General features: G+C 42.0%; 2 protein-coding genes across 3 annotated transcripts in view; both read left to right on the forward strand.

Moving 5' to 3' along the window:
• The first annotated feature begins 135 nt into the window (after positions 1 to 135).
• On the forward strand, positions 136 to 3,752 carry RWDD2B (RWD domain containing 2B). Of its 2 annotated transcripts, XM_061453740.1 has the most exons (6): positions 136 to 211; positions 449 to 667; positions 748 to 815; positions 1,560 to 1,925; positions 2,421 to 2,534; positions 2,638 to 3,752. In XM_061453740.1, the coding sequence occupies exons 2-6, from the start codon at positions 461 to 463 to the stop codon at positions 2,873 to 2,875; spliced, it is 993 nt and encodes a 330-aa protein (XP_061309724.1). In that variant the 5' UTR covers positions 136 to 211; positions 449 to 460; the 3' UTR covers positions 2,876 to 3,752. The 2 variants fall into 2 exon arrangements, with proteins under 2 accessions (XP_061309724.1, XP_061309726.1); XM_061453742.1 differs by lacking the exon at positions 2,421 to 2,534 and having other exon boundaries at positions 147 to 211.
• A 675-nt stretch (positions 3,753 to 4,427) lies between these two features.
• Positions 4,428 to 13,548, forward strand: part of LTN1 (listerin E3 ubiquitin protein ligase 1) — a 31,743-nt gene continuing 22,622 nt past the window's right edge. The window contains exons 1-7 of the mRNA XM_061453743.1: positions 4,428 to 4,484; positions 5,957 to 6,160; positions 6,490 to 6,588; positions 7,487 to 7,717; positions 11,575 to 11,627; positions 12,061 to 12,241; positions 12,936 to 13,109. Coding sequence (XP_061309727.1) covers positions 4,443 to 4,484; positions 5,957 to 6,160; positions 6,490 to 6,588; positions 7,487 to 7,717; positions 11,575 to 11,627; positions 12,061 to 12,241; positions 12,936 to 13,109 — 984 coding nt within the window. The 5' untranslated portion in view covers positions 4,428 to 4,442. The remainder of the gene's footprint in view (positions 4,485 to 5,956; positions 6,161 to 6,489; positions 6,589 to 7,486; positions 7,718 to 11,574; positions 11,628 to 12,060; positions 12,242 to 12,935; positions 13,110 to 13,548) is intronic.

Raw genomic sequence — 13,548 nt, forward strand, 5'->3', positions numbered from 1 at the left:
CGCGTTGCATTGTGGGGCCGTGAGGATACGGCGGTATGGGAAAGCAGTGGAGGGAACCGGGATGCGGACGTGTCTGCGCATGCGCATCATGCCTTTAGCCCCTCAGCCCCGTCAGGGTGAGTTATCGGTGGTGGGGGATGCTGACTGAGGCTCGGGCGGTAACGTCTAGCTCTCTACGGCTGTCACAGCAGCAGAGGCGGCTCCGCTCCAGGTGTGCGGCCTTGTGAGAGGGAAATGTATCTGTTGGCACAGCACATCCTGCCCCCTCTCAGCTCTGGAAACCTCGTGGGCTGTCACAGAGTGCGTTCGTGCTCCTGAACTGCTCGCATGTGCGAGCTAGTTTCGAAAGGCTTGGTTATAAAGATTAATATGATTTCTTAAGGGTAGTTCATGAACTTTGTCCCGTATTCAAGCCCTTATTTTCTTCCCTCGTTTCCTCTTTGCCTAGGAATCAACAGAAATGACTAACCGAGAAGAAGCTGAGATACAAATTTCAGAATTGGATTTACTCTCTAGCATGTTTCCTTATGAGGAAGAGTTCCTTGTGACTGACCAGCTGGCTGTAGCAGAGCTAAAACACTATGTTGAAAATGAGGCTGCAGAGATGCCATCTTCGAAAGTTCAGTTCATACTGAATGTAAAGCCAGAGGTCTCTAATGCTTCTATGGTATGGTAAACACTTATTTTTGATTTTGTGAGGTTTTAGGGTTTACTTGACCTGAGCACTTGCTTATTTGTTTTTTTTAGGTGGAATTCTCTATGGCCTGTGCTTTACCGTTTAAATATCCAGCTGTTCTACCAGAAATTACTGTGAGGTATGGCATTAAAAGTACAGGTAACAAAAATATTAAGAAGCTATGGTGTACTACATAGATAGAGTTATGAAAGGAAAAGACAGGCCCTTTTTGATAGTTTATTGTCAAATTAAGCCAGAAGGACAACAGTGTTGAAGAGAAACAAATCTACAAGGTTATGATTTCTCTGTTGTCCTCATCAAGTAAGAAAAATAGTAAAACCGTGGAGGAGCGCCATCTTCTGTACAGAGGGGTTACACACAGGTACCGTTCATATGTTGATGTTAAAGAGAGACTTGTCCATTTTGGCAAGGATGCCAAAAGAGTAAAAAGTTACTTGGTGGTCTTATTCTTCCCTTGTCAAAATGCTGTCACTTGCAGGCTTCTGGTTTGTTTTGTGGTTTTTTTTTTTTTTTGGTTGGTTGGTTTGTTTTTTTTAATTATTTTTATTGCAACATACCTGTTTAAAGAAGTAGCCCTGCATATTGCAGGAAGTCAGTTTAGCCAGGATGCCTACTTTTCAAGTACATTTTCCTTGATTTTAATTTACAGATTGGTCGTATTCTATGTGAACTGAAAGAGTTAGTACACCCATTAAGTACTGATTAACACCTTTTCATAGCTAATAATGACTTAAATAATAGCAAGTGTATACCATCTAAATGCGGCCTGGGTTTTCTTGGCAGCTTGAAGTAAAACTGAAAAAAAAATTTAAAAACATCTAAATTGTAAGTGTATTACAACTGCTTTTATATTTTTCTCTAGGTCATCTTTATTGAGCCGCTCTCAGCAGCTTCACCTGAACTCGGATCTAAAAACATATTTGATGCAAAACTGCAGTGGTGAGCCCTGCATGTTGAGTGCAAGGGAATGGGTTAAAGACCATGCAGCTGCTTACATTGACAAGGAGCTTTCATCTTCCTCAGTGACAGCATCGAATGCCACTCAGTCAGAAGTCATCATGTTTACTCGACTGTGGATCTATAGTCATCACATTTACAATAAGCAAAAAAGAAAGAATATTATAGACTGGGCCAAGGAGCTCTCTCTGTCAGGGTTTTGCATGCCGGGGAAACCAGGTGTTGTTTGTGTAGAAGGTCTTCAAAGTAGTTGTGAAGAGTTCTGGTCAAGGTTAGTTTTTCTTTGTTCTTAAATGTCATTAGTAGTTAGACTATTACATTTTTCATGTTGTATATGTGGCCAGAAGGTGGGAAGTCCAACCACCTTCCAGCCTGTGAAGGTCTGCAAAGTACGTGTGCTTATCATAATGTATTTCCAACTGTGAATATCAACTGTAGTGCTGGTTGCAGAAATCAAAGCTGCTAGTACCACACAATGTCTATTCATTTCTGTTTTATCTTCCTCTATATTTCACTTGTATAGCAGTGGACTTCAGTACCCTAGTGGCATTAGATAAGTACGTTGTTATATTCCTCTACATTTGTGTTTTATTCTGCTCCCATCATTTATACTTCTGGGTGGTGCAGACTAAATGAACATTGTTATTTGATTGCAACAGCTAAGAGAGTACAAGAATATGAGAGTTCTTAGCCCAGGCAAGGCAGAAATAAGCACTGAAGTTGAAACCACATCTTCATCAATTATTTTGTGAGCAATAACATTAAGGTTCTTGAATCCTGAGGCAATACAAAGAAACAAGCTCCTGCTTTTGGAAGTGTTTGCATGTGAGTGGTGTTTCTGTGACCAGCCAGGGAACCATTATCTCTGCCAAAGGTACAGGTGCAAGGAGTTTGTTGACTTCTGTGATAATAGCTATTCCATAGTATTTTCTAAAACAGTATTTATTTTATAGGCAGATTCATATTTCTCCAATTTCTTTCAGAGTGAGAAGATTAACATGGAAAAGAATTCTCATTCGGCACAGAGAAGATGTTTCTTTGGAAGGTGGAGGACATGCTGAGATTCAGAAACAAAGAAAGTTCTCCACTTTGGAAGAAAAATGTTTTGATGCACATGGTACCAGGGGAAATCGTATGGATTTGGGGCAGCTATATCATTTTTTAGAAGAAAAAGGATGTGCTGACATCTTTCAAATGTACTTTGGGGTTGAAGGGCATTGAAGGGGTTGACAATCACCACTGGTCCAAGCGTCTACGTTTGTAAGTTAATCTTCGTAACAGATTCCTTAGCTGTTCTGCAGGAGTTTATCAGAGAGGGAATTAATCATTTGTGATTTTATACGATGAATCCAGTTTTAAATGAAAACAAATATCCAGTGAGATGCTGAATAATGAAAATTAAAATAACTGCTTTTTAAACTTTCTGGATGTTTAGGGTACATACCTAATTATTGGGAAAGAAAATATGTTTGATGAACTATCAGGCCGTTACAGAATTATAGGTGAATGAATAGATGTAATTGTGTTGAATGCATATATGAGTAAGAAGAGACAAAATTCAAGTATGGGTATCTCAGGAGAGATACCAAAACGTTTGTATTATTTATTGCTGTTTACATACACTACATGAAAGCTTTTTTGTAACAAGCTTTTATTCTGTTTTCTATCTGGAAGTATATTGAGCTGTGATATTGACATTTTATTAAAACAAACAAACAAAACCCAAAACAAAACAAAACCAAGCTAGTCAAAACAAAGGAAACAAACACAAAAGGAATGAGCAAGTTCACAAAAGTCTTGCTTAGGCAAACAGGATGAGCTAGGATGCCTACTTTAAGGCATAAGAATTTTCCATAGGTAGACTTGTGTGTGCAGAGAGGTGCTGTGGTATCTTTCTAATGCACCTGTAGCTGAGAAACCCAGTCTCTACTCATGTTAAAGCAGAACGTTACCCAGGGATGGGCTGCCTTATGGCAAGCACACTCCAGAGCAGGGAAGCAATCCTCACTGGTCTGAGCTTGTGGAGTTGCAGCCAAGGAACAAAGGGGGTTACACTGCAGGTGCTCTTGAATACAGTTTCAACAAAGTTGTATCAGAATGATATTTTGATTTGTTTATGGATTGTGTATCTAATTCACATCATAAATCACAGAATGGGCTGGGTTGGAAGGGACCTTAAAGCTCGTCTAGTTCCAACCTCCCTAGACCAGCCTGGCCGTAAACACTGCCAGGGACAGGGCAGCCACAACTTTTCTGGGCAACCTGTTCCAGTGAGTCACCACCCTTATAGTAAAGAATTGTTTCCTAACATCTAATCTAAATCTACCTTCTGCTAGTTTAAAGCTATTCTCCCTTGTCCTGTCACTGCATGCGCTTGTAAAAAGCCCTTCCTGTATGTCCCGTTAGGTACCGGAAGGCTGCTACAAGGTCTCCCCAGAACCTTCTCTAGGCTGAACACCCCCAGGGGTTGCTTGCTTCTGATGTTGATGATCTGTTAAAATTCCCAACATTCATATCTCTGGTGTGCACTCGGACACCTTCCGTAGCAATACTCCTCGGTGATTTCTTTCGGCAAGCGCCGATTTGCCTCCGGTCCTTTGACAGAAGCCAGGTCTTTGTAAACGTACAGAAACGCCTCCGCCACCGAGGGGCCTGACTCGGCTGTACTGACGAGACGGCCAGGGGCGTGGCCTCGCCCCCCCGGAAGTGCCGCCTCTCGCGCCCCGGCCGCGCTGCTGCTTTCTCCCGGCTCTTCCCCAGTGTCGTTGCCGTTGCTATCACTATCGCTATGGGGGGGAAGAACAAGCAACGAACCAAGGGCAACCTGCGGGTGAGCGCGCCCTGCCCTTGGGGCCCGGGTCCCGTGCTGCCGGAGCCGCTGGCGGGCGGTCTGGACGGGGAGGGTGGCGGTGCTCGGGCCTTGGCGCTGGGGCTTCGGGCACTGTCGAGTGGGTTGAGGCCGTACTTCACCTTCCGGTGTCCTCGGGACTGGGTTGTAGGCCGCCGGAGGCGGCCCAGTCTTAGGGCTCGGCTGTCGTAGCCGGGGCCACCGCCGGGCTTTGCAGGCGACTCTTGGCCTGGGTCCGCGCTTCAGGGCAGTGTGCTTGCCGCTTCTGTGGCTTTCGTGCGGGCTTTCCAGGGAGGGGTAAGGGCAGGGGGTGTAACCGGCAAGTCAGTGCTGGTGTGAGTTCAGCGAGGTACTGGTGAGTAGTGCGTTCCTCTGTGGAGTGGTTTGGAGCACACCTGTTGTGTCTACGTGAATCTCTTGTGCTGACACCGGGCCTGAGATGGTGGCTATACGGCGCTGGATTGGTATGGGAGAACTGTGCGTGAAGAGTTGTGTTCAGGTGATGTAATACCTGCATGTGTTTAGAGAAGAATAGGGAACACAAAGAAGCAGTCCTTATATTTCAGATTTCACATGCAGAATGTAGATACAGTACTCAGGCTTGTAGATACAATAGTCAGGTAAAATGTGGCTTATGTACCTCAAAAAAATCAGAAAAGTACAGTGGACTTCATCAAATTGTCATTACTTTAAAAACAAACAAGCAAACTCAAACTCACAAACTGTAAGGATCATTATGAAATAAAAGATATTTGGATTATAAGGTATCACGGAGAACATTAAAGCATCAGTTGGTTTGGGAACAATCTTTTGAGAAGAGTGTGGTTGAAATAAACATGACCTACTGATACAGTGAACAAGGTGTTGTCTTAACTGGGGCAAACTAGAAGAGATGCTGAACTCTGAAATGCTCACTGTAGAACTAATGGGATAGTATCACCCTCTGTAACATATGCATCCTTTCACTCTGTTCCTCTAAATCCTTCTTGGCCTCTTTGCTGCTGGTATCATCTTTTGTTTCATGCGTATTCTTATTTTGCCCAGTGATATGAAGAGCATTCCTTGGAGGCTGTGTCAGTCCATATGCAATAACATGAGAAGAACTAAGAAAACCAGAAGTAGTGAAGGAGAATAAATGGTTTCTTAATAAATCCTTCACTTACAGAAGAGCTTGTCTGTTATGCTTTTTTGTATCTGTATAAAACCAACTTTTTTTTTTTCGTAAGTATTCATGGATTATTATAAAAGGGAATGCTGATTCTGAAGTGAAGAATAATTTTCTAGGTCAAACTTTTATGTGTAAAGCATATGTGGTGGCTCTTTTTTTTTTTTTGTGAAATTTTGTTTTAAATAGAAGCTTAATTCTACAATTTAAATAGGAGCATTCTTTCAAATGCAGACTAAAATAAAATTACTGAAGTAGATAACTGACTTATGTCCCTGTTTTTTGTCAGCCTTCTAGCAGCGGCCGAGCTGCAGAGCTCCTCGCCAAAGAACGTGGAACAGTGCCTGGGTTTATTGGATTTGGAACATCTCAGAATGATCTAGGATATGTTCCTGCAGTTCAAGGAGCAGAGGAGATAGACAGCCTTGTGGATGCTGATTTTCGAATGGTGTTGCGAAAACTTTCTAAAAGAGATATCACAACAAAATTAAAAGTAGGTATATCCTTTGTCCTCTCCCACAGAGATATCTAATACTATCTATGTCGAGATAGCTAACACTAATTTCATATTGACAAATTTGCTAAAACTGCAATCCAGAAAGTATCTTGGAGGACTTATGCAAAGGTCCATGCAGTGCTGATGGAGTAGTCATAAAAGTAATTAGATTCTGTAGAAGCATCTAATTAATTATCTAATCTGTAGATGCTTAATGGCAGGAAATTAATTGATTTTTGAAAAAGAGATTTCTACTGTATGGTAGAAGCTGATAAATTGCAGGACATCTATTTGAATTCTTAAATCATGCTTTTGATATTTTTTAGGCTATGCAAGAATTTGGAACAATGTGCAAGGAAAGGGAAGCAGAAGTTGTTAAAGGTGTTCTTCCTTACTGGCCAAGAATTTATTGTAAAATCTCACTGGTAAATATTAAAAGTATCTAAATTAAAAAGCTCTGTGGATACTTCCTGTGGAAATATCTGAGGTGGTCTGTATTGATATATCTAACTATGTTGGAATTACTGACTTGTTCTAGGAACAAACATGAAGTTGAAGGAAAGTAATGTTCTTTATTGTGAAGATATGTCAGTATTGGCAGTGAGTGGAATCTTGAACTGTTGAAATCTGGGCTCTACTTACTGGATAGAGATGTTTGTTAGACCTTTATGTTTAAAAGATGACAAGACATTTCATGAAAAGTTCTTTTATGTCCCTTCCAGAATGGCTAAAGAGAATGTACTCTTATAAATATTTTGATCTAGGACTAATACCTGACTAGACTTAATATTTAAAAAAAAAACAAACCAACCCAAACCTAAACAAATATTGGACAAAGTTAATCACAATGCTGATTTGTAAGAGCAATTTCTAGTCTTTCAGGAGCCAAGAGCATAGAAATGCATGATGATATAAATTCACACACAAAAATTGGATAATGATGCACAGTTTGTGTAGGGTAATAGTTGTTTTAGTCAAGAAAGTGTCTTCAAGTCTTCCCATTTCTCTTGCCTCTTGTCTTTTTGTTAAATGTTTGTTTAAGGTGAAGGTAGAAACTGTCATTAGGATATTGAGAAAAGGCTACAATTTTGAATTTACAACACATTGGGAATACGATGCTGCTAAGTTGGGACTATCCCCGTACCTAGGGTTATCAAGACTTTTGTCATTGTGTATTTTCAAATGTGTGTAGCCCAGTTCGTTGCAAAAATGGCTAAATTGAGACACAGCTTTTTTTCTTCATCATTACTTCTGCTTTGAAGTACCCTGCACTAAAGGTATAATTCTTAAAACAATAAACTTCTTTTTTTTTTTTTTTAACAGGATCATGATCGCCGTGTTCGAGAAGCAACTCAGCAGTCTTTTGAGCAACTGATTCTTAAAGTAAAGAAGCACTTAGCTCCTTACTTAAAAAGTATCATGGGATACTGGTTGATTGCTCAATGTGACACTTACTCCCCTGCTGCTTCTGCTGCAAAAGTAGCTTTTGAAAAAGCTTTTCCTTCAAGCAAGCAACCTGAAGCCTTAGTATTTTGTAAAGATGAAATTCTTAACGTGAGTTTATACTTTTCTATTTCTTGAAGGCTCTGTTTTGAGTTTATGTCATTTTTATTATGAGTTTAAAACTCATCCTCTCCCACCTGTTCTTCATGGTTAAATTTCTTTCTTGCCTGAAATTTCGCTCCTCTTAGTATGAAGACTGAGGCAAAAACATCCTCTGTTTCTGTAACTTGCAGTTAGAATGACTGGAATCAGAGAAAAGAGTATGAAGTGAATTTTCTTGTGTGCATTTCTATGTAATGATGCTCAGTCATCATGTAATGCTGACAGATGGAATAATGATGACAGGGTTTATCCTCAGTGGTAAAGGATTGAATGTTGAGCTGTGTTTCAAAGAGCCTCTGCAAACTGAGTTCTGACCAGGGTTAACACTCTTTTGCCAGTCGTGTTTGAAACTGAACTGACTGAATTTAAAAAGGTCAAAGTGTGCATTGCTGGCCCATCATATGCAAACATAACCATTTTTGCTTTGTCTCAGTTCGGCTTCTTTTTACCAGAAGCGTGTTGGCATACAACTGCAGGTTATGAAGTATTGTGAAGTCTTGGTTCAAACAGTACCACAGCTAATGTGTTCAGCAGGAGTCAATTAAATTATTTTTTTGTTTACTAGCATGTCTAAAATATGTTTGAAAGACTTGACTTGGAGGTTGTGAAGTTTTAGAGCTGTTTCTGAAAAATATAAAGACTTTCATCATGTGAAGACTGTCTTCATCATGTGAAGACTGTCTTCATCATGTGAAGACTGTCTTCATCATGTGAAGACTGTCTTCATCATGTGAAGACTGTCTTCATCATGTGAAGACTGTCTTCATCATGTGAAGACTGTCTTCATCATGTGAAGACTGTCTTCATCATGTGAAGACTGTCTTCATCATGTGAAGACTGTCTTCATCATGTGAAGACTGTCTTCATCATGTGAAGACTGTCTTCATCATGTGAAGACTGTCTTCATCATGTGAAGACTGTCTTCATCCTGGACTGTTGCGATAGGACGAAGGGTAATGGGTTTAAACTTTGTCCTGGGTTCAGCAGTAGCAGTCATTTTTCTTCTTGGTAGCTGGTGCAGTGCTGTGTTTTGACTTTCGGCTTGGGAATGGAGCTGATAATAATGATGTTTTGGTTTGGCCAAGGACTTTGTGAGCCTCATGCTCTGCCAGGGAGGAGGGGAAGCCGGGAGGAAGCAGAGACAGGACACCTGACCTAAACTGACCGAAGAGATATTCCATACCACAGCACGTCATGTCCAGGATGTAACTGAGAGTTACCCAGAGGAGCTGGTGGACTGCAGGGTTGGAGGAGGCATCGGTCAGAGCTTGATTGGGGTAGGGGGGACGAGTTATCGGTCAGCTGGCGATGAGGTGTTGTATTCTCTTCCCTTGTTATTTCCTTTATAATTATTATTACTGGTGGTAGCAGTAGTGATTTGTGTTATACCTTAGTTACTAAACTGTTCTTATCTCAACCCGTGGGAGTTGCATTCGTTTTGATTCTCCTCTCCGTCCCTCTGGGAGTAGGGGGAGAGCAAGAAGGGGGGGGAGTGAGTGAACGAGCTGTCTGCCTGGTTTTAAACCACGACAGTTCATTTTGGCGCCCAACGTGGGGCACGAAGGGTTGAGCTAACAACAGATCTGACCGGATTAATAGTAATTCGTCACAATGCTGATTTTATTGGCTCTCAGAGTTGTTCCTCTTGATCTCACAGCTTCAGAATGTTGTAACTTACTTAGAGCCGGTATTTGCTGTGTTAGTGTTTATCAAGTGTGGGGCTTGGGCTAAGGTTCTTGTCTCACTGTGCTTTATGGCAATGACTTGTAATACGGGTAGGCTCCAGCAGCAGGGCAGGACGGACGTGGCCGTGGACTTGTACCTGGCCGTCCGGCTGCTCTTCACCGTCCTGGCTCTCGCCCTCGCCTCCATCTTTGTGAGGCTGCGGGGAGCCGAGGGGGAGCGGCCTCGGGAGCCGGCGGCTGCTGAAGCGGCCCGGGAGAGCAGCCCCGCGCACCAAAAGGCGGCGGGAGCGGGCCGGCAAGCCGCGAGGGGACGGCTGCCGGTGGAGGAGGCAGGGGCGGTCGAGGAGCGGAAGGAGGCGGCTGCCGAGCAGGGGGAGAAGGCGGCGGAGGAGCCGAGCCCCGGACGGCCGAGAGCATTCCCCGGCAGCCGCCCGCCGAGCCCCAGGAGGATGCAGGAGACCACGCAGCATTTCCCAGCAAGGCAGAGGAGGAAGAGCTGGACTCAGGAAAAGAGAAGCTGGTGGTGGGAGAGCCGGCGAGCACAGCAGCTACACCAGCCCCAGTGACAAGTACAGCGGCATCAACTGAGAGTTCTGAAGGTTTTGAATGGCCTTTGGGTATCCTTGGGACCTGCCTGCTGATTGTGATGGGGATCAGCATGTTGGCACACATACAGAGTGTGTTTTACCCACAACTGTTTTGTCTGATCTCAAAAGTTAAGCCAGGTCAGGTTTGGGTCTTGTCTGGGGTTAGACGACGATATAGGGGGACCAAGAGGTTTTTCTCCAAGGCTGGACAGTCATGAGTGGCAGGTTGTGTGGGACAGTATGGGCAAGTATCTAGTCCACTGGGCCCCTCCAGTGCTTTGGAAGCATCGGAGGTGGAAGGCAGCTGTATGGAGTCCCCAGCAGCAAGCTGCAGAAGCTGCTGAAGGGGACAGTGAATTATTTTGAGCCTGGTGGGCCCATGGCACTTCAGGCCATCAGAGCAGAGATGCAACACAGAGATGGACTCATGATCGAGGGGTGGACTCAGCAATGGACACTATTGCCCAGGTTATTCACAAGTGTGAACACTGCACACAGCCTCTCCTGCTCTGGAAGACTTACAAGAGATGGAGCCTGACATCATGGACCAAATGGACTCAGCAGCTTTATAGGGACTGGTCCATGCACTAAGATAAGAGTGATGGTATATTGAAAATGTGGGATCTGAGCATGACGTGAATGGTATGGAATAAGGGGTGGATAATGTCCTGGGTTCAGCAGTAGCAGTCATTTTTCTCCTTCTTGGTAGCTGGTGCAGTGCTGTGTTTTGACTTTTGGCTTGGGAACAGAGCTGATAACAATGATGTTTTGGTTTGGCCAAGGACTTTGTGAGCCTCATGCTCTACCAGGGAGGAGGGGAAGCCGGGAGGAAGCAGTGACAGGACACCTGACCCAAGCTAGCCAAAGAGGTATTCCATACCACAGCACATCATGTCCAGGATGTAACTGAGAGTTACCCAGAAGGGCTGGTGAACTGCAGGGTTGGAGGAGGCATCGGTCAGAGCTTGGTCGGGGTGGGGGGGACGAGTTATCAGTCAGCTGGTGATGAGGTGTTGTATTCTCTTCCCTTGTTATTTCCTTTATCATTATTATTATTGGTGGTAGCAGTAGTGGTTTGTGTTATACCTTAGTTACTAAACTGTTCTTATCTCAACCCGTGGGAGTTGCATTCGTTTCGATTCTCCTCTCCGTCCTTCTGGCAGGAGGGGGAGAGCAAGAAGGGGGGGGGGGGAGTGAGTGAATGAGCCCTTTGCCTGGTTTTAAACCACAACAAACTTAAACAAGGGAAGTTCAGGTTAGGTATAAGGAAGAAGCTCTTTACTGTGAAGGAGGTGGAATGGGTTGCCCAAAGAAGTGGTAAATGTGCCATCCTTGGCTGTGTTCAAGGCCAGGGTGGACAGAGCGTTGGGCGACGTGGTCTAGTGTGAGGTGTCGCTGCCCATGGCAGGAGAGTTGGAATTAAATGATCTTAAGGTCCTTTCCAACCCTAATTATTCTGTAGTTCTATATTATTAACATGTAAACATCAGATTCTCATGTGTAATATGTGTTTTGTTTTTTTTTTTCCCCATAGGTACTTCAAGATCACCTTCTGAAAGAAACAGCCGATACAATCAGTGACCCCCAGTACGTTAGCCTGCTCTAATGTATATGGTTTAAGTCTTAGTCTGTATTTGGTTCTGTGTTCCTGGAGGTAGTGGATTTAGTTTTGTTTTAGGAGACGGAATAGTTATTTGAGCCCCAGCAACTTTCTCTGGGACTTAACATTTTCAAAAGCATTTATACTTATCAGTGTAACTCTTGTTTCAGCTCTTTGAGGAATAGCATTTTTGAATATCTGGAAGACAGATGACTTGAAACTCTCTTTTACTAACACTTTGTAATGTGATTTGGTAGTATCAGAACCTATGGAAACTTTATGTATGTTCGTTGCTGGTCTCTGAAATCAAAAGAATGTAGAACGGCTCAAGACAATTTAGTTTACTCAGTTTAGAAGAGCTTGAGAAGCCTTCTGATTTATTTATGGTTCACTTAAATTTGTTTTGCTTTGCTTTCTGAGAACTGTACCAGAGGAAGAAAGGGAAGCTAAATTTTTCCGGATTCTGACCTGTTCGTTGTTAGCTTTAAAGAAGTTGCTGAGCATGTTGCCAAAGACAGAGGTACACTCTCTGGAGGAAAAGTTAATGTCACTTCTGTCCCAAAACAAGTTTTGGAAATATAGCAAACATAACATGCCACAGGTGACTTTTTAATTTATTCCTTCTTTTGGTTGGTTTTAGTTAAAGATAATATACTGAGCCTAAGCAAGTGTTAATTACTTGTATCCTACAAGAATGAACTTTGTACTTTGCTGAATTATGTTTCAAACAGCCTTTGGATTTCTAGGCCTTAAATAGATAATATAATTTTAAACTTTGCCCAGTAGGCCTATCTGTTATTTACGTGTCACCGCCATCTACTTCTTGGTAATCTACTGTCATTTCAAATTAATGTAAAAGATACAGACTGTGTCATCTTACTGCATGTATTCTTAGTGCTTTTTGGAGGTGTTCTGTTTGTTTTTTTTTAAACTGTTTTATTGGTCTTTGGTCTGCTAAGACCAATGGTGCATAAAGTAACTAATTGATTCTGGTAGTATTTTGTTAAAAAGTTTTAAGGTGCGTTTTGGAAACATGCCTTTTGAGAAGTATATTAAAACAAATTTTTTAAGGAGCATTTTATAGCTAAAAAATTACTTTTAACTATTAAACAGGTTTATCAATTTTTCTTTATTTTTAATATTTAAATGTTTGCTGATGTGATAAAATATGGGGATCATGAGTTGTAAGTTATGATGACTGTGAAAGGAACATGGGAAAACTACAACAAAGTCTTGTAATTTGACTTAAATTTTGTGTTTGCTTTTTTTTTTTTTTTTCCTGTGGCCTGTATCAGGTCCGCTCAGCTTTCTTTGAGCTGGCTTCTGCTTTTTGCCAGTATTTGCCTGAGCTGATGAAAGCTGAAGCACCAAGAGCTTGTACTGCTGTTCTTCTCAGCATTGGTGACAGTGATGCAGTGGTGTGTCCTGCTCTTTGGGAAGCTGTACTTTATGCTGTCACTACTATTGAGGTAATGTGGGAAATCTAAGGGGCAGATATTTTACTTGAATTTAACTTTTCACCAAGTGCCATTGTTCTCTGTGTAGAATTAGGAAGAATAGCTTGACTGGGTTTTCTGTATGATTAATAACTTGAACTTATCAATGCTACATGCTCCTTTTTTTCTCCCCCCTTAGGGTTTCACTTTCAAATATATTGTATTCAGCATGTCTTAAAATCAGATGTTTTATGAGTTTACTCAAATTAACCTGAATCCCTTTGAGTAAATATAATTATTAATAAATAAAATGATACCTAAAACTTTTTTCTTGGTTGAAGACAGTTATAGAAATGACCTGATATGCATTTTTGGTTTGTTTCTTTTCCCCTTCTAATTTAACGTTTGGTTCTGTAACTTTGGTAGTCGTTTTTTTTTTATCTTTTTAAGTGAAACACCAGCTTTGAATTTA

This window comes from Pezoporus flaviventris, unplaced genomic scaffold (genome assembly GCF_033815535.1).
Source record: "Pezoporus flaviventris isolate CSIRO_AGI_PZ_B2104156 unplaced genomic scaffold, CSIRO_AGI_Pfla_v1 ptg000015l, whole genome shotgun sequence".
In the NCBI taxonomy this organism is placed as follows: domain Eukaryota; kingdom Metazoa; phylum Chordata; class Aves; order Psittaciformes; family Psittacidae; genus Pezoporus; species Pezoporus flaviventris.